Source organism: Podarcis tiliguerta (assembly GCF_965153285.1).
Source record: "Podarcis tiliguerta genome assembly, chromosome: 10".
Lineage (NCBI taxonomy): Eukaryota > Metazoa > Chordata > Lepidosauria > Squamata > Lacertidae > Podarcis > Podarcis tiliguerta.
Window position 1 is genome coordinate 703,077 of NC_139543.1, and position 20,670 is coordinate 723,746.

At 42.5% G+C, this 20,670-nt stretch overlaps 2 protein-coding genes across 9 annotated transcripts in view; one reads left to right on the top strand and one right to left on the bottom strand.

Moving 5' to 3' along the window:
- Positions 1 to 20,670, bottom strand: part of NUDT5 (nudix hydrolase 5) — a 1,423,229-nt gene that overhangs the window by 669,199 nt on the left and 733,360 nt on the right. The window lies entirely within an intron of this gene.
- The window catches only part of ITPR2 (inositol 1,4,5-trisphosphate receptor type 2), a 320,952-nt gene that overhangs the window by 245,650 nt on the left and 54,632 nt on the right, over positions 1 to 20,670 (top strand). For 7 of the 8 annotated variants that reach the window (XM_083399206.1, XM_083399210.1, XM_083399213.1 and 4 more), the window contains 2 exons: positions 5,798 to 5,893; positions 11,177 to 11,296. In XM_083399206.1, the coding sequence (XP_083255332.1) occupies positions 5,798 to 5,893; positions 11,177 to 11,296 (216 nt within the window). The remainder of the gene's footprint in view (positions 1 to 5,797; positions 5,894 to 11,176; positions 11,297 to 20,670) is intronic. The other variant, XM_083399209.1, reaches the window with a different exon arrangement.

Here is a 20,670-nt window from a genome sequence, read left to right on the forward strand (position 1 = left end):
TTGACAGTGGAATTTGCTGCCAAGTAGTGTGGTGGAGTCTCCTTCTTTGGAGGTCTTTAAGCAGAGGCTTGACAACCATATGTCAGGAGTGCTCTGATGGTGTTTCCTGCTTGGCAGGGGGTTGGATTCGATGGCCCTTGTGGTCTCTTCCAACTCTATGATTCTATGATTTCAGCCTTTATCACCTATACTCATCCCATGGCTCAAACTCACAAGCCGCTGTACTTGCACAGCAGCTCATAGAACTGGACTTAAGATTTACATTGGTGCAGTAGCGGTTGGTAGGGTTGGGTGCCAGCATGTGCCTGACCTCCCACCACTAGTATCATGGCAGCTTTCTGGAAGGGGCAAGGCAGCCACGAGTTTGGTATAGTGTAAATGTACCAGCAGGAGCACTGGATTTGCCCCGCAGTTGCACTTTCACCTTGCTGCCACCTTGCCGGAGTAATCCACAATTATGCTGGTAGCAGGAGGTCAGCTTGCATGATATTGCATGATGCATTTCTTTAAAAAACATCCTCTGCAGTAAATTCTTTGAACTAAGGAGCATTCCCTTCCTGGGCAAAACACACTCCTAATGGGATATGCACTCGGGGGTTTGTGTTGTTTGCCAAAAAGCATAAGCTAAAGCTTTTCACTTTCTGTACATGAGAGTTTACATTTTTTTCACAACAACAACAACAGCAACAATAATAATAATAATAATAATAATTTTTATTTATACCCCGCCCTCCCCAGCCAAGGCCGGGCTCAGAGCGGCTTACAAGCAATAATAAAAACAAGTTGAATGATTAAAACTTAAAAACAAAATTAAAATACAACATTAAAATATTGAGACATTAAAATATTAAAATGTAGCCTCATCGCAGGAGGAGAAGGAAAAGAAAAAGAGGGAGGGAATCAAATTGGCTCCAAGCCAAAGGCCAGGCGGAACAACTCTGTCTTACAGGCCCTGCGAAAAGAAATCAGATCCTGCAGGGCCCTGGTCTCATGAGGCAGAGAGTTTTACCAGGCCGGAGCCAGAGTTGAAAAGGCCCTGGCTCTGGTTGAGGCTAATCTGACTTCCTTAGGGCCCGGGACCACTAGGGTGTTGTTATTTATGGACCTTGAGGCTCTCCGTGGGGCATACCGGGAGAGGCGGTCCCGTAGGTACGAGGGTCCTAGGCCATGAAGGGCTTTAAAGGTCAAAAGCAGCACCTTAAATCTGAACCTGTACTCCACCCGGAGCCAGTGCAGCTTGAAAAGCACTGGGTGAATATGCTCCCATGGCAGAGACCCCGTGAGGAGCCTCGCTGCAGCATGGAGTTTCTGGGACAGCTTCAAGGGCAGCCCCGCGTAGAGCGAATTACAGTAGTCAAGCCTGGAGATGACCATCGCATGGATCACTGTGGCCAGGTCAGGGTGGGAAAGTTAAGGGACCAACTGCTTGATGCGGCGAAGGTGGGAAAATGTCGCCTTGGGTGTTGCTGTAACTTGCGCCTCCATGGAAAGGGAGGCGTCAAGGATTACACCCAAACTCTTAATGGAAGGCAATGGCACTAATTGGGCCCCCGCAAGAGAAGGGAGTTGGTCCCTCATCCCCATGCCATCCCGACCCAGCCATAGGACCTCTTAACCCAAATATTTCCAAATCCTTAATATGACATTTGTGCACACATTCACAAAAGTGTGTGTAGCAAACACAGGATGAGCTGGTGTGCTTGCATGTGTGCTCATGCCCTGGCAGCTGTTCCATGTACACAATATGGGTTGCATGTTTGGGGCCAATGTGTTTATGTATGTATATATCTACGCTTCACTGTACATACTGCACTGTACTGCACTGTACACTACATTGTACATGAGCTGGCAGGTGGTGCACAGTGAGTGCCCTGTCAGCCTATCATATATTGAGCATACATTTCAACAAAAGGTGGTAGGACCAGTGGGGGTCTAGCATGTTTCATCTCCACAAAGTTGAATGCAACTACAACAGCCATGCTAATATTAAACGGTATGACAGAGGGCGATCAGCCCAGGGAATATACCCACTTTGCAAAGCATAGGGGCAGTGTGATAAATTATATTGCGATCTTGCAATTTGCATATAGGTTTGTCATGGAGTTTGAGGTGGGCCATAATATTGAAAGTGATAATTTACCTCTAACAATGGCACTAGTAGGCCCAGTATTTAACAATTCTTCCCCCAAAACTCAATTTATCTCTAATGCAAACTTAGGTGTGACTGCAGGCCATAGAATTAAGTGGACCCCACTAGTACTCAATCTAGCTCTGACTCATCTTCATACAGATGACTTAAGAGCTATTATTATTGCTATCATCTCAGCTACCTCTGCTGCTGAGGCTGACTTTATTTAAGATCTTGACTGATAAGTTGCAAGACCACTCGAGAATTGAGATCATAACAGTGGCTTAATAAGATCAATGGGATCTTCCAGCTGGTTCAACAAAGAGTGGAAACAGGCTTAAAGCCAGCTGAAGAGAGTTTACCGCAAATATAGGAACTAAAATTTACCCCTCTTAATTAATGAATATGTTCCCCTCATATAGAAGTATAAACTTCCGCTAAGATGGAAAAAAACAGAAAGCAGAAAAACATGCTTGGCATATCATAATAAAGGCCTCTCACAATAAGGACATCCCCCTCTTCTGGTGTACAATATCAGGCCTGCTGGAGAATGCTTGAAATGTTTCAGTGTGTACTATCAGGCCCAATGAAGAGATGCAGTATCATCATTCACTCCATTATGGGCAAGATGAAGAGGTCAACCAAATAACAGAATCTTTGGAAAACTTTCCAGACTGGCCTCCAGTATCTACAACTGAGGTCAAGAACCTTATTTCACAGTTAAATAATAATAAAGCACCAGGCATAGACTATTTGCCCCCAGAGCTGTTGAAGTCTAACACCAACTGGTGGGTCTCCCTGCTGGCAGTAATTATCTCATTTATCAATTCATCCAGGTTATTTGGGCCACAGCGGTAGTTATCCCCATATTCAAAAAAGGCCTTACATCCGTTCTGGCTAGTTATAGACCAGTTAGTTTGCTACCTGTAATTAGCAAATTATATGCAAAGCATCTTTAACATAAGCTAGCTGATTGGATAACTGATTAAACTATTCTTGCCAAAGAGCAAGCAGGATTTAGACAAGGCAGATCCACCATTGCTTTGTACTAGCCCATTTTATAGATAAGTAGGTGGCGCTGTGGGTAAAAGCCTCAGCGCCTAGGACTTGCTGATCGAAAGGTTGGTGGTTCGAATCCCTGCGGCGGGGTGCGCTCCCATTGCTCGGTCCCAGCGCCTGCCAACCTAGCAGTTCGAAAGCACCCCCGGGTGCAAGTAGATAAATAGGGACCGCTTACTAGCGGGAAGGTAAACGGCGTTCCGTGTGCTGCGCTGGCTCACCAGATGCAGCTTGTCACGCTGGCCACGTGACCCGGAAGTGTCTCCGGACAGCGCTGGCTCCCGGCCTATAGAGTGAGATGAGCGCACAACCCTAGAGTCTGTCAAGACTGGCCCGTACGGGCACGGGTACCTTTACCTATATATATATTTAAAAAATTAAAAAAAATGTCCAGTAGCACCTTAGAGACCAACTAAGTTTGTTCTTGGTATGAGCTTTCATTTTTTGTTTTTTTAATATATTTCTACTGCGCCAGACCAACACGGCTACCTACCTGAATATAGATAAGTATGTTAAGTAACCAGGTGGTGTGCTATATGTAGCTTTCATTGATCCAAAAGCTGCATTCGATTCAATCTCTCGAGTAAGACTGTCGGATTAGCTGAACTCTTCCAAGTATAGATAAAAGATTATTGTTCTTGACTAACTGTCTATATAAAAACGCTGTGGTGAAAGTGCATTGCTCTACAAATGGGCAGCTCACAGAATCTGTACCAGCCACAGATGGAGTTAAGCAAGGTTATATTCTAGCTCCCGCAGTGTTTAATTTATATATAAATGATATTGTACAGAGTTTAACATCCCCAGAGTATCACGCCCCTAAATTGGCCAAAAAAACCCATCTCTATATTATTATATGCAGATGATGCAGTACTTCTATCTCAAACAAAAATGGGCCTAAAAAGATTGTTGAGGGAATTCACAGGATACTGCCAAAGGGAACAGCTGGCTGTGAATTACAAGAAAACTAAAGTCATTGTGTTTTCAAGAAACTACAGGGCCCATAGATAGTCTTTAAATACCTCAGCCTTATTTTTCAGTCAACAGTGTCATGGGAAGCACATCAGAAATACTGTATGCAAAGGCAAAAGCATCTCAAAGCACCAAAAATCCGACACGCTTTTTCCGTACAAAAGGTGGCAATCACATACTATCAGCACTTGAAGTGTTTATTAAGCTAAATCCCCAGCACAGTTATTGTATGGAGCTGAGATTTGGACCTTGGATCTACTGAAGCTGTTCAATCTTAAGTTCCTATGGCAATTTTTTTCTGTTCCATCCTGTATTCCAAATGCTTCGTTGTGTTTAGAGGCTAACCTCCCCACCCACACAGAGAATGCCTGTTTTTAATCTGCTTGTGAAGATTATCAGAGATCGCAAAGAAAGGAATATACGATAACAACAAGAAGATGAAGAAAGTAATAAAGGACTATCTGGATTGAACTGGATAGACTTGCTTAATTAAAGCAGCAATATAAGTGATGTTTGGACTCGTTCGGAGCTTCATGTATGGGTACCCCCAACAAAATTTAAAATTTGGCTGTATAATTTGGAACTAATGTGATTTGGATAATGTGATGTGATTGGCCTGTTGATAAAAATTTTTTTTTTAAAAAAGAGGCTAACCTCCCCTATGTTGAATTACAAATTTGGCGTAGGATATTTACTTATTGGCTTCGCCTAAATTTAATCCCCACTGGTCTATTACCCTTGGTATCGCAAGGTTGTCATGAGAGCACTTGGACTAAAATTGTCAAGAAAAAGCTTTACTTTTCTGGTTTGTCACCGCAAAAGTTTATTAACACTGGGTTTCGTAAAGCAAATAATTTAATTAGACAGCGCCTATATGATACTGAGAGACAGAATAATTTGGCCACAATAAGGAAATTTTGTCCATGGTATGATTATTTCCCACCTAGTCATTTTGACATGTTGGCACCTTACCTGCAAAATTTAACAATTCCAAAATACAGACACACTTTCACTTTTGCATTTTTGCACTTTCACCTTCGGCTGTACTTGAGGGTTGATTTCAAAAAATTTGCCTGGAAAAACGGTCATGTTCATGTGGAGATGGCAGTATTGAGTCAGTGGTTCATGTGCTTCTGGCTTGCACTCTTTCTAAAGATTTGAGGAGTGAGGTTATTACCCCTCTATTATTGTCCATGCCAGGCAGCTCAACGATTGCTACTGTGTCCTTTCTTCTAGCAGATCAAGATGATCAGGCGACAGAAAAAACTGCAAGGTTTTTAGGTGGGGGCAATTAGAATAAGATCTATTATTTGAATATTGATGTAAACCTCCAAAATGCATTTTGTATAGTTAAGTTTTACCTCTATCTTCAGTATATTTTATTTTATTTTATTGCTATAGATAGTGGCTGATGCATTTAAAGATTCTTCTGATCTGCAAAGATTCTTCTGACTTGCAAAGAAATAATTAATTAGCTTTACACTGCACTAATGTTATGTCTTTCAAAAACAAATGCAAGCAGTTTAAAATCTTATCTAATAAAGAAAGCAGCCCTAGCAATATCAATTAAAGCAAATACAGGGATCATTAATTCATGAAATAAATTTTAACTGCATCAATTCAATTCTGTGCCCTCAGAATAATGCCTCCAAGCTTTTGTTGGCTATTATGGAAAGCAGGCACGACAGTGAAAATGCTGAAAGAATCCTTTTCAACATGAGACCAAGAGAGCTGGTAAGTAAATATTTGTATATTCTTTATCTTTTTAATTGAAAATGTCACCATCATTTTGTAAAATAAATTATTTGATATCGCTTAATAATTTCTGCACCCAGACAGTGACTGGATGTCACATCAGGATGGGAGCCGCAAGTCACAAATAGTTCTTTAAACAGGTCAAGCATTTAAGCAGGTCTGTCTTTATGACTTCATTACTGTTATTCATTCTAAGCATTATTTTCTATAATTGTTTTCTTAACTAAATTATCATACTTCAGTAAGCTCTCTTGGGAGAACATTACAAGCTGAAGAACCTAAGTTAACCATAAAAACCTGTATTATAAAATAAAATAGGCTTAAATTCAATAAAACATTTTTGCTGTATCTCTCCCCCACCCTTCCTTGCAAATAGAGGCCCAAGGGCCCAACATAGGTTATAGCCATGTTGTCAATTATTTTCCAATATAAACCCAATTACACAAATTAGTTCCAAATTAATACAATTTTGTTAAGAGGCCTCCTACGCATCATTCCTGATGGATCTTTATGATCTAATATTACTGCATTTCATATTCTTATTTATTTCTATTACATTCCATTTTTTTAAATTATCACATAATTAACAGCTGCACTTTTAATCATTTCTATTCATGCTATTATATTATTTAACTTCCAAAAAAAGCTTCAAGTGAGGAACCATCACTTTTTCCTTTTCATTCTGCGAATGCCACATCCGAAAGTCAGTTGTTAGTCTCTTGGCCTTATATGTCTCTATGATTTTTTCCTGCAGCATTTGGGAGTATCTCCTTACTCCCACTATTGTTGTTGTATTCCAGCCTGGTTGTGGCGAAGTGGCAACTTCAAGGTTAAAGCCTCTTTTTTCTCTGACTCAGCTCCTTCCCATAATACTCAAGCAGTTCCAAATTGACAAGAGCAGATCCCTCCCTTCCACTGGCACCAAAAATCAACAAGTTCCAGAGATTCACCATTTCTTCCTCTGGCTGGGAAGGGAGGGAAAAGTCGGTGCCATTCCTCTTCCAACATACAAAAAGCCCTCATGCCACTTTCCTTCTGCCGCTACCATAGCATTTTGCTTTTTTAAAAAATTGGTTATATCCAGTGCCTTTTTTCTAAAAACATGTTTAGGGGTTATCCTACTCATTATCCTACTCGTTTGGAAATACTGCCCCTCAATGAGGCCAAACTTAGATTCACAAAATGTTTAGGGGTATGCATACCCCCCAGAAAAAAGCACTGGTTATATCTCAACTTCTCCGTGATCTCTTAGTCTTTAAGTCTTTTTAGGGGCGGGGTAGGCTCTAACTCCCAGCGATATCTTTCCAAACAAAACAACCAGGCTCTCCTTCCGCCTTTACTCCTTTCAAGCCACACACAGCTTTACATCTTATTTTAAATATCTCTTCATCAAGCCATCCTCACTTGTATAGTTTAAAATCCAATATTAGGAAAGGGTTGCCGGATCAAAAATGTAAAAATTTCTATAAAATATAGCAAAGAGCCCTCCTCTCCTCCATCTACCTCCAGCACAAGATAGAATCTTCATCCAATTTCAAACCTCTGTTCCATGCAGCTGATTGTTCACAGTTATAATGTCCATCTCGTCTGTTGTGCGCCTGGTTTTAATGCCAATTAAAACCCAGTTGTAAGGAGAACCTCTGCATCCAATGGCAATTTGGGGGGGGGGGGGTTTGCATCAGGAGAATTGCATAGCACCCAGTGCTTCCACCTATCCCCACACTGATCTGTGCCAGGGCGAGCCATTGCCAGTACCTCCCGTAACCCCAAGAGGTTTATAGGGAATTGTTTAACCCCTTCCACCCCCTTTTTCAGCCTGTGCCTCTCTGATGTTGAGAGAGCCATCACCATGGCACGGGACAGGAACAGGAAGCACTATAGCCATTTTGTATAGGGCAGGTCTCGGTCCTTTTTCCTTTAATTTGCAGCCCACATACCAGTGGTGGGCAGGACTGGAGCCAAAAGTGAGCAGGGCTACACTCTCTTTCTATCTTCCTTATTCATCCCCCCCCCCCCCACTCTCTCTCTCCACCAACAAACTTGCAGTTTACACTGGGGGAATCCACTCCAATAACAGTCCCCTCCCATGCAAATTGCAGCTACAGAGGATCCAGTCCAGACTGGGATCTTGGCATGGGGGTAGTGGGGTTTTAATCTTGCTGAAGTCTTAATCCAGATCACTCTCCCACACCTGCAATTTACACCGGGGGGGGGGGGGGGGCTCCCATGTAGTAATTCCAGATGAGAGACTGGGAAAGAGTGGCTTGCCTGAGGCCATATAGTGAGTTAATGGCAGAAGTGACATTTAAACTAGAGTTTTCCTGGCTGACATCTCCTTTTCTGAGCTACCATACTACCCTTTGGTCATGTGGCTGGAGCACCATTTAAATATTGCAGCCATGCGGGCAGGACCTAATTTCATTGGGTCATTTAGACATTGTGCAAACCACATGGAGGGTTCTTACAAAAACAAAAAACAATTTTAATGGTCTGAGGCAGCATAACCAAACTGGTGCCCTCCAAATGTTCTGAAAGGGTTGATGGAAGTCATAGGAGGGCATCAGGTTGGTGAAGGCTAGTAGAGAAACATCTCAAATGCTCCCTTTAGGGTCATTCTTCTTCAGGTGCTGAAGACAGGCAGCTCCCCAAATGTGTAATAAAAATCCCACCAGCCCTGGCCACTGGCCACGCTGATTACTGATTACATCTGGAGGCAGCCACGTTGGCTACCTCTTCCCTAAAACGTTGACATTAGCTGTGTACACTGGGGGTTCATGTAATGTTCCTACTTGTAGTCTCAGGCACACATGCAGTCAATAAAAGGCTGTGATTGCTTGTGTGTTAGGAAAACCCACTGTGTAAAGCAGCTTTGCATATCCAAGCTCTATCAGTAATCCAAGGCATCGCACACCATCTTCAACAACACAACATTTGTAGTTTGGGGATACTTTTGGAACCATCATTGCCACGAGATGCACAAATAATTGGTGGCTATCCCTTTCAGCAGTTGTGGAGTGTGCACCAACTCCACCCTTACCTAGACCACAATAGTCTAAATCACTGCAACTCAGGCACTGATTACCTCAAGTCTGGATTACTGTAATCCAGTATATGGGACTGCATTTGGGATGGATGTACAAACTGGAGCTGGTGCTGAATGCTGCTGCAAGGTATTCAGTTGTGCACACGGTAAAGGTAAAGGTAAAGGGACCCCTGACAATTAGGTCCAGTCGTGACCGACTCTGGGGTTGCGGGGCATATCTCGCTTTACTTGCCGAGGGAGCCGGCGTACAGCTTCCGGGTCATGTGGCCAGCATGACTAAGGCGCTTCTGGCAAACCAGAGCAGCACACGGAAACGCCGTTTACCTTCCTGCCTGAGCGGTACCTATTTATCTACTTGCACTTTTGACGTGCTTTCGAACTGCTAGATCGGCAAGTCGTAGACTCTGTGGTTTAACCCACAGCGCCACCCGCATCCCACACGTTACACCTGCGTGCACACGTTACACCTGTGCTAAAAGCACTGGCTGCCTGTTAGCCACCAAGCCATTTTCAAGGCTTTGTTGCTGACATATTAAGCCAACAGCTCAGGACCAGAATACCTAAAAGATAGCCTTCCCCTATGTAGGTCTTTGGCAGGATGTTAAGATAATCAGAGGAGGATTTCTTAGTGGTGACATTTTTTTACCGTATGTTATTTGCAGGTCTTCTCTGTAGCGGTGCAACTCTTTGAAACATATTTCCTCACCCCACCCCCGCACCCACAGCAGGCTGCAGCCAAAGATTGCTGAAAACACATTTGTTTGCTCAGGCTTTCCCCAACTAGGTTATTGGCTCATTTTTGGCATTGTCTATATTGCTGACCATGATTATTGTTTGTTGTTGATTTTATTTAGATTTTTAATGTATATTTGAATACTTCTATGATTTTACATGTTTTTGATATTTTAGTGTTGGGATTTCATTTTGTAAATCATTTTGGGATCCTTGAATGGTAAGAGATTTTGATAAATGATTTTGATAAATAGATAAGATGAGCCAGCAAATTATGCATTACTTTGCATTTTATTGATTGAATGTTGGTATTTGGGGATTTCTCCAACATTCCTCTAACCTCAGCTTCCACCTTTGTATTGTTCAGATCAGCTGCTTTTTCTTGTACAATTCAAGATGCAGGGAAAGGTTCTTTCACCCAGTCTTTCCCAGTATGAACTGCAAGAGGGCTTTGACAACTCCATCCCCATTCTCTGCAGCTCCCTTCCAGCATACAACTACAGACTTCTCCCTCCCTCCCTCCCTCTCTCTCTCTCTCTCACACACACGCACACACAGAGAGACAGAGAGAGACAGAGTCTCCGTCAGACTTCTAGCCTGGATCTCCACTGCTGACTCCCAGCCAGTGTCAATACTGAGTGGATATGAATAAGGGAAGCAAAAGATGAAGGCTATAGACCCCACGTCTGAGAATCATGGAAAAGTGGGTGCAGTCAATGTTGCAGGCCTTTCATCCCCTCCTCCATTAAAAAAATTAGTTATTGGCCAAGGATTTAACAGCTCAAACAACTCTTATTCACAGTTTCTCACCAGAGAAAAATCTGGTCAACATTTTTGTCATACAGACTAGTTTTCCTGTAATACTTTGGTTCCGCAACTTCTTAAAATTTCCATTGTCTGATTTTTTTCCAAGAAAAAAAAATCCCGTCTTTGTGATGTTTCCTGATGAAAGAAAGATTATCTGACCTTTACGCATTATTTATTTCTCTGGATACCCAGAAATGAGAAACTCTGATGTCCACTTAGTTTTCCTTTTAATGGGCACCATTATCCTTAATAAAAATAACTCCATCTCCCCCACTGAAATTTCTTTGTATCTCCGGTTATGAACATAATTCGTTCCAGAGGTCCATTCTTAACCCAAAACCATGTTTCACTAATGGGGCGCTGCGCTGCTGCCACGCAACTTCCACTCGCAAAGTTCACTACCAGGAGACATACTTCTGGGTTAGCGGAGGTGTTTACCTGAAGCGTTCATAAGGAGGACGGTACGTAACCCAAGCTTTCACTGTATTCAGGAGAACTAGATCCCCCGCCCCCGCCACATACTCCAATGAACTTTTGCACATTTCCTCTTCATTTGAAAAAAATATGTAACGGTATGTCCTCTCTGAAATGAACTGTTGAAATTAATCCAAATTAGATTTGTTACTTTGAAACTAGCGTCAGTATATTTCATGTCAACTGCATTTCAATTTGTTTTGAAGGTGGATGTAATGAAGAATGCGTACAGTCAGGGTCTGGAGAGTGAACATGATGAGGAAAATGGGTGTGACGGTATTTCGCCAAAAGATGTTGGACATAATATCTATATATTAGCTCATCAGGTATTGCATTGCGTTGCCCTGTGAATGCTTTAATTCTGTATCCGTCTACTGAAAAGTAAATCCCACTGAGTTCAGTGTGGCTTAGTCCCGGGTGAGTAGGGAAGGGATTGAAGTTAGTTAATACCTTACCATTGGAAATTGTTACAAAAAATATTTCTCTGTGTGTCTGTGAAATTTTGGCCTGTTGCAGTGCATTCCCAATACTTCCCACACCCATGCAGCAAACCACATTGGAGGCACCCTGGGAAATGAGAAAGAATCAAAGGGCAGAAACCTACTAGGTGGCAAAGGAGGCAGGGACCTCCTTCCACTGCTGCCCACCACCAGATAAGGGAGGGGAGAATCCTATCTCCATTGGAGTAGCAGCAGCGTTCAACAGGAGTCCTGGGATTTGGATCCATTGCACTCCTGAGACGTGGTATTTTCTGACCTCATAGGAAAATAGCTTGGTTAGCTGAGTCCTGTATACCAATCAAGCTTTGCCCATCTCTCCTGAAAAAGCAGACCTGTCAGCTGGAAAAATGCATTTGATAGGAAGCCTGTATGCATATCATCCTTGGCCACACGGCTGTGACCAAGGTGGGGAGGGGAGGTGGGGGAGGGGGCAGGGGAAGCTTGGGTGCAGCAATATGCAACACTGCAGCTCCACTGGTGCAACAGCATTCTGCGTGCACAATGGAAATTCCTCTTCCTCTCCTGTCCCCTCTAGTCTTCCATTGCCCATCAAACTCACCTCCAGACACTTGGGGGATGTTCAGGGGGAGGAGATGAAAAAGAAGTTCCCTTGCATCAGTGGCACTATGCCTGCAGAGTAGTGGATGCAACCCACAGGCTGTGATTTCATTAGTTGAGTTTTCTCAACTTATCGTCCCACAGAAGATCATCCCATATAACCAAATAATGATAATGCAATCCCTGAGATGATTACTGTATGTCAGCATTTCCTGAGTGTTAATTGAGCAACACTGCTGACTCAGATTGCCTAACACTGATAACTAGAAGTGGCACCCTATACACCAGAGCTTTCCAAACCTTTCATGTTGGTGACACACTTTTTAGACATGCATCATTTTACGACACAATAATTCAGTTTTACTAGCAAACTGGTAGGCTACTAGCCTGTGCTTGGCTTGATGAGTTACAAATTCTACAAGCTTGCCATAGTTCATATGGTTTAGCTTGGCCTTTGAGTCCCAGCAGGAGAATATCCTGGATTTTAATTAGCCGCAGGAAAGCTTTGCAATCTCTGCAGTGATTACAAGAAGCCGCAGAAACTAGATTCATGTTCCTCTATTTGTTATCTCAGCCTTGTTACGACAGTTTATTTTGGGGGGACTCAGACTCTCAGTTTCTGTTGCTGTTTAAAAGGCAGTAGCCAGTTCTGCATTTTGCCACATCCTTTCCTGCTCCTACTTGTGGTTGATCTTACCAAAAGCATTATTGTTAGTTGCTGACCTTCCATGCTTAGAAAGATATAAACAGTGCTTTTTTTTCTAGGGGATGCAGGGGTGTATGCACATTTTGTAATCTGAGTTTGGCCTCGCTGAGGGGCAGTATTTCCATATGAGAAGGAAAATGAGAATACCCCTAAACAATTTTTTAAGAAAAAAAGCACTGGATATAAATATGTTGCAATGTAAAGTGGGAGATAGGATAGCACCACATGCTCCTAGATGAGACATCGGCAAGACACACATGTTTACTCTCCCATACACAAGCTATTGTTTCTTCTCAGTATTTTCCTGTGTTGCATCTTCTCATACATTTCTTGCTTGCTGTTTTTGTGTTACTGTTTTCCTCTCTTTTTCATCCTACTTCCACCTGCCATTTAAGGTCACTGTTTCCATAGATCACAAATGATTAGCTTAATTCCCTCCTAAAACTGCTGCTTTCATCAAGAGCAATGCCTCATCCCCTGTACCTAGTGGTTAGAGCCCATGATGAGATGCAAATTCTAAGTAATAGGGCTGAACCATTTATGAGAGTTTACATATGCAACATTATTTCCACAACCCATGGTAAAATACTGGCAAAAGTGGCAGAAATGGTGGGAAATGCAACCTGTTTGTTGCATACAGCATCACTAGATGCTTCCTATGACCTCCAGTAAAAAGGAAGAGATAATTTGCATGAGATGAGCAATGTTTACTAACTACTAGGTAAATGTTTGTTGTCGTAACTGGGGAGATGCATGTGGCTTGTGCATTGCAGGTGGGGGAGGCTTGGGAGAGGGAGCAATGTGCCTTGTGTGTCCTGCGCATGGAGGCACATTGCACCCTCCATAAGATGAGGGTTGGTTGGTAGTCTAGTCATCCTATCAGAAGATTTTGCCCCCCCCCCCCCCGGCATTGTTTTCTCCAGATTCAGGTCCTCCCTTTTCCTATATGAGAGAATGGCAGATACTCACTAGGATGGATGAACCTCAAAGGGGCAGGTGTGCCAAACCTACCTGCCGTTCTTGGTCTCTCCAGTGCTTTGTTTTGTCTATTGTTAACTGTGCCTCAAACTTCAGGAGAACAAAAAGGGAGGAACAAGTGACACTAATAGGAAGGTAAAGAAAAGGAAAAGCTCCAAATGATGCTTGAAATAGAGACACGTGTTAGAAAATACAACAGGTGGTATTCAGCTAAGTTCTACTCAGGGTAGACCCATTGAAATTAATAGTCATGGCTAACTGTGATTCATTCAATTCAGTGAGTCTACTCTGAGTAGGACTTGGTTGAATGCAATCCGTTTCACAAGTTCTCTTCCATTTATTGTGGTCATTCATTCAAAGCATGTTGAGCATCGTGCATTTTATTGCCACCGCGACACAGTAGGCTCTAAAGTAGGGGTGGGGAACCTGCAGGCCTCCAGATGTTGATGGACTGCAACTCCAGTTGGTCTTAGCCAACAGGGATTGCCAATGGGCAGAGATGATGGGAGACATAGTCCTACAACATCTGGAAAGCATTGGGATCTCCACCTCTGCTTTAAAGAGGCTTTGTCCATTTGCATTGATAGTAGAAGAGGCTTCAGATACAGTCTTCTCTTTCACTGGCACAACTTCCTTGATTATAATAGAATTGGATTGTGCCAATCAACAGTGTAGCATTAAAAAACAGGGTGAAAGCACTCAGGCCCACTTTGTACAATCAGGAAAATCATGTGGTGAAGCCTTTATTTGACTGTTCCAACTTGGGCTTGGGGCGGGGGGGGGGGGCATTTCAGTACTCAAAAAATGGGGGAGGAACCCCCTGCACATAAAAACCAGCATTTCAAGGAGAAGATTTTTTTTATAATCATATTTATTAGTTTTCCAAAAGCACAAAAGTTACAGCAACAAAAAAGAATCAAATACAGCAAAATAAAGAAAAAAGAAAAAGAGGAAGAAAACAAAAACCCAAATATGCATAAAAAAGAGCAAATAAAAATCCACACCCTCCCTCCACCCCTCCCACCAACACAAAAAAAGAGCCAAAAACAAAAACATTCAGAAAAAAAAATAAATTTCCATTTTTCAAATTCTATTTTTCAGTAACTTATTTCCTCGGCCTCCTCCCACCTCCCTTTTTGTATTCCAGTTATTAATCAGGTCAGCAAATTCTTTCCATCTTTCAACTGCTCAGTTGTTTACCTTAATCCATTTATACCTTATTCTCTTGTCCACATCACAATTTAAGTAAGCATCTAAAAAGAAATTATCCAAGCTCCAATTCACCAGATAAGAAGAAAAAAGAAAAGAAAACAATAAACCTTAAATCTTATACTTTTAAATCATATACCCTTGTATTTTAATGTCTTAAATCCTTATGTTATTTCCACTAAAGCCAGATAGAATCATTCCACCATCTCCCAAAGGTTCTTAATCATGCCATATTATACTAAATACTATTTTTAAAGATTCCCCATTTTTCCCACCATTTCATCCCCCTGGTTTCGGATTCTGCCAGTCCTTTTTACAAATTTTATCAGTCTTTCCTGTCAACAAATTTAATCCCTAACCCGGTTCCCTTATGTCTGAGGCTCTCAGGTCGTCTCCCTGGGCTGCCTGCAAGTTTCTTTTCCAGCCTGAAATTAAGTCCCAAAGAGCTTCTTTCCCAACATCTCCTTTAATCCTCTTCAGCACGCTTGCCCAAACTTCATATTTCAGTTCATAAGCCAAAAAGTATTCCACAGCGTACTCCACAGTCTCTTTGGGGTTGCAATGCTCCATCTTTCCAAACTTTTCCGCAGTGCCACCCTCCAGCATATTAATCATCCATCCTGCATCACTCAGTCCACAAGGGCCACTGCCTTTCCAGATCTGTCCTTCGGCCTTAGTAACCTCAAACTTGAATTTATCTCCATCAATCTGAGGCTCTGTTACTGAGACTTCCCCATAAGATTCCTCTTGCAGAATCAGAACCGGTTTTGGTTGGTTCGTCCTCTTCTCCAGTGCTTGACTTTGTGAATTTGATTCCTTTTCTCGAGCCACATCTGTTAAATTGTTCCCATTCTGTACCAAAATCAATACATTTTCCCTCAGATCAGAGACACCCTGTTCAAGAATGCTCACTTTGTTTAAAACGTGATCCAACAGAGCTATTATTCTTTCAGCCATATTCTCAAGCTTGTTTTCCCAGTATTGTCTGCTGCCCTTCAAGGCCACGTTCAGAGCTTCTTATCTGTAGTCTCCTCGGAATTTTCCATCCAATGTAACAATGTAACAATCCCAGTTCCCAGACATGCAACAGTTAGCAACAGTTTACTTTAGTTATTTTCCATTCACTTCATTACAAAAATTTACCATTTTGCTCCTTTTTCTTTCAAAAACCACAGTCAATACCTAGAAAAATATGTGTCTGATCCTCCTTCCATAAAAAGTATAGTCCATTCCTCCGTAGTTGGAATGCTATTTGCCTTTATGCAGAGAGATGGTTCTTCCCTAACTCTTGAATGTGTGCATTCAAACGTACCTCATACAATGCCACCAACACCTGCCTCCTCAAAAGGTAAACGCAGTGAAAAGCTACACTACTCTATTCTGCTGAATCAATAACCTGGCCCAATCTCCTTTCCCCACACTCATTTTTCTCCCCTTTTGATCCTCTGCCTTTTCCAGTATAAAAAGGAAACTATAATGAGAGGTAACAGTAAGTGTGAGGCTAAGGACAAGGGAAATAATTCACCCCACTGTTCTAGGAGCCATTCCAATAGACTAAAAATATATTTTACATAATGGGTTCTAGTTAGTAATAAAGAATGGTTTCTTGTGCTTTTAACAGGATGCATATTCTTTGGAAAGTCTGTCATGTTTATTGATAATGTACACAATGATGTTCACTTGTCAGGTCACAGCAGTGGTTGGGCTGTTGAATTCTAGGATCCAGAGGAGGTGGCTATTGATCTAATCATTGTTATAATTGGGCATTTCATTAGCTGAGATCACCTATGCAAACCCAACTATCTCCTGATAGGCATCATGAAAACTGCTTTTGTCACCTGCTACGGTTAAAAGAAATTTACACAACATGATATTGATGTGTCTTCACAGTATACAAACATCAGTTTGAATTAATCTCTCTCCTGATCGTCTAGCACAGTTGGCCATTCACTTCCATTGATAAAGTTCTTAAAAATAGAAAGAGAGAAGCATTTTTCTTTTGAGTGGAAGCAAAATATTATCCCTGGGTTCTCTAGTAAGCATACAGTAGTGATCTGAGTTAATTGGTAATTATTAGTGGAAGGAAAGGAATACGTCATTAGGTGCAGCAGATTTGCCTTGCTAGTGACCAAAGTGACCATGTTTGATCAAACATGACACAAACTGACTTAAATACCTAACATTATTTTCTAGCAATTTTATTTTTCTGAATACAATGGTAATAATATTTAGGTAACTTATATACCAGTCCATATGCCAATGTTGTTTAGTCATTTAGTCGTGTCCGACTCTTCGTGACCCCATGGAACAGAGCACGCCAGGCCCTCTTGTCTTCCACTGCCTCCCACAGTTTAGTCAAACTCATGCTGGTAGCTTCGAGAACACCATCCAGCCATCTTGTCCTCTGTCGTCCCCTTCTCCTTGTGCCCTCCATCTTTCCCAACATCAGGGTGTTTTCCAGGGAGTCTTCTCTTCTCATGAGGTGGCCAAAGTATTGGAGCCTCAGTTTCATGATCTGTCCTTCCAGTGAGCACTCAGAGCTGATTTCCTTAAGAATGGATACTATACCATAATAATCACAAATAAATACAAAAGATACAATAAGAATTAACATTTTAAAGCAGCACAAAACAATTAGTTAAGATATCCTCTAAAAACATTTATCTAAACAACAGCAACAAACATATGGCAACCATAATAACTACTACCAGATCCAAAATACAGAAATACAACAGAGACCACCAGTGCTACCTACCAAGTATAATAATAACAACAACAACATCATTTATATTATTATATAAAAATATTATTACAGCATATATAAAAACACAGTAAAACATCAAACATTAAAACCTTCCCGATACAGAGCTGCCTTCAGTTGTGTAATTCTTTATCTCAACATCTGAAGGGAGGGCATTCCCCAGGGAGGGTGCCGCTACTGAGAAGGCCCTCTGCCTAGTTCCCTGTAACTTCACTTCACAGTGAGGGAACCAGCAGAAGACCCTTAGAGGTGCTGAAAGACCAACATTGCCTCCCAGTACATTTCTGAGCACAATTCAAAGTGTTGGCGCTCACCTTTAAAGCCCTAAATGGCCTCAGCCCAGTATACCTGAAGGAGCGTCTCCACCCCCATCATTCTGCCCGGACACTGAGGTCCAGCGCTGAGGGCCTTCTGGCGGTTCCCTCTTTGGGAGAAGTGAGGTTGCAGGGAACCAGGCAGAGGGCCTTCTCAGTGGTGGCGCCCGCCCTGTGGAACACTCTCCCATCAGATGTCAAGGAAATAAACAACTATCTGACTTTTAGAAGATATCTGAAGACAGCCCTGTTTAGGAAAGTTTTTAATGTCTGATGTTTTATTGTATTTTTAATATTTTGTTGGGAGCCACCCAGAGTGGCTGGGGAAATCCAGCCAGATCACTGGGGTATAAATAATATGTTGTTGTTGTTAATCTCACTTCCGCTGCTTTCTCCGCAGTCTTAAGCTCACATTAACAGAGGGGGCAAAATTACATATTCCCCACCCTGGCACTCCTTGTTCTCACCGGGGAACACCCAGTATCATTTCTCCCACATGCATGCACTTAATAAGATTTCTTGCTAATTAACAGTGCAATCCTAGCCATGTGTACTGAGAATTAAATTATATTGAATTGAATGAGGCTTACCCCCAGCTAAATGGGGTAAGCTTCGCAGCTGAAGACTGCAATGTTAAATCAGTAATCTTTGTTAAATCATCCTGGATGTTCGGTCTTGCTTAAGACAGAACAAGTGATCTTAATCAGACTAGGGCTACCTAGTTCAACCTTCTTGGGGAAAATCCCAACAACCAACAAATGCTATATGGTCCACTACAAATTGACCAGTGGCCCACAAGCAGATTGTGGTCCATCTTTGCATACCTGTAAAATCATGTGTTTGTTCTACAGGGAACCTCCCCAACCCAATTCATTGTTAACAAACAACAGAAATAGGAGCCAGCACAGGCATAGCACTTGCTCTTTTTAAACTAGTTTTTTTAAAAATTAGGGGCCAGCTTTGAGAGCATGTACTCTCTATCTCTGTGCCTGCTTTTCTCTGAGGCAAATCCCTTTTCACACTTAACCATGTGAAACAATTGACCTTAGTGTCAGGGACGCGGGTGGCACTGTGGGTAAAAGCCTCAGCGCCTAGGGCTTGCCAATCGAAAGGTCGGCGGTTCGAATCCCCGGGGTGGGGTGCGCTCCCGTTGTTCGGTCCCAGTGCCTGCCAACCTAGCAGTTCGAAAGCACTCCCGGGTGCAAGTAGATAAATAGGGACCGCTTACTAGCGGGAAGGTAAACGGCGTTTCCGTGTGCGGCTCTGGCTCGCCAGAGCAGCGATGTCACGCTGGCCACGTGACCCGGAAGTGTCTCCGGACAGCGCTGGCCCCCGGCCTCTTGAGTGAGATGGGCGCACAACCCTAGAGTCTGTCAAGACTGGCCCGTATGGGCAGGGGTACCTTTACCTTTACCTTTACAGTTAGTGTCAGAACTCAGAAATTGCTTAATTACAGTTAAGGACAGACCTAGAATCATAGAATCATAGAATCATAGAGTTGGAAGAGACCACAAGGGCCATCGAGTCCAACCCCCTGCCAAGCAGGAAACACCATCAGAGCACTCCTGACATATGGTTGTCAAGCCTCTGCTTAAAGACCTCCAAAGAAGGAGACTCCACCACACTCCTTGGCAGCAAATTCCACTGTCGAACAGCTCTTACTGTCAGGAAGTTCTTCCTAATGTTTAGGTGGAATCTTCTTTCTTGTATTTTGGATCCATTGCTCCGTGTCCGCTTCTCTGGAGCAGCAGAAAACAACCTTTCTCCCTCCTCTATGTGACATCCTTTTATATATTTGAACATGGCTATCATATCACCCCTTAACCTCCTCTTCTCCGGGCTAAACATGCCCAGCTCCCTTAGCTGTTCCTCATAAGGCATCGTTTCCAGGCCTTTGACCATTTTGGTTGCCCTCCTCTGGACATCTGCTCCTTGCAGCTTACAAATCTGATATTTGACAGTTGGAGAGACCACAACAGAAGAAAGGGAGAGGTATGGTTTGAATACATGCAAATGCAATTACACATACCTAGATTTCATTTCCCTTTCATTGGAATGAGAAAACACACCTCAAGGAAACATACAGGGGTGTGGGGGTGTTTTTATAGATTTAGATACAGATGCACACATAAATACGTTTAGACTATACTTTTTTACACCTGAAAGCTGTGCTCCCAACTTTCTTTAGGTAGGCACAATAGCTGTACATAGCAGTACCTTTTTCTTATCATAGAAGAATCATAGAGAATCATAGAATCATAGAGTTGGAAGAGACCACAAGGGTCATCGAGTCCAACCCCCTGCCAAGCAGGAAACACCATCAGAGCACTCCTGACATATGGTTGTCAAGCCTCTGCTTAAAGACCTCCAAAGAAGGAGACTCCACCACACTCCTTGGCAGCAAATTCCACTGTCGAACAGCTCTTACTGTCAGGAAGTTCTTCCTAATGTTTAGGTGGAAACTTCTTTCTTGTAGTTTGTATCCATTGCTCCGTGTCCGCTTCTCTGGAGCAGCAGAAAACAACCTTTCTCCCTCCTCTATGTGACATCCTTTTATATATTTGAACATGGCTATCATATCACCCCTTAACCTCCTCTTCTCCAGGCTAAACATGCCCAGCTCCCTTAGCCGATCCTCATAAGGCATCGTTTCCAGGCCTTTGACCATTTTGGT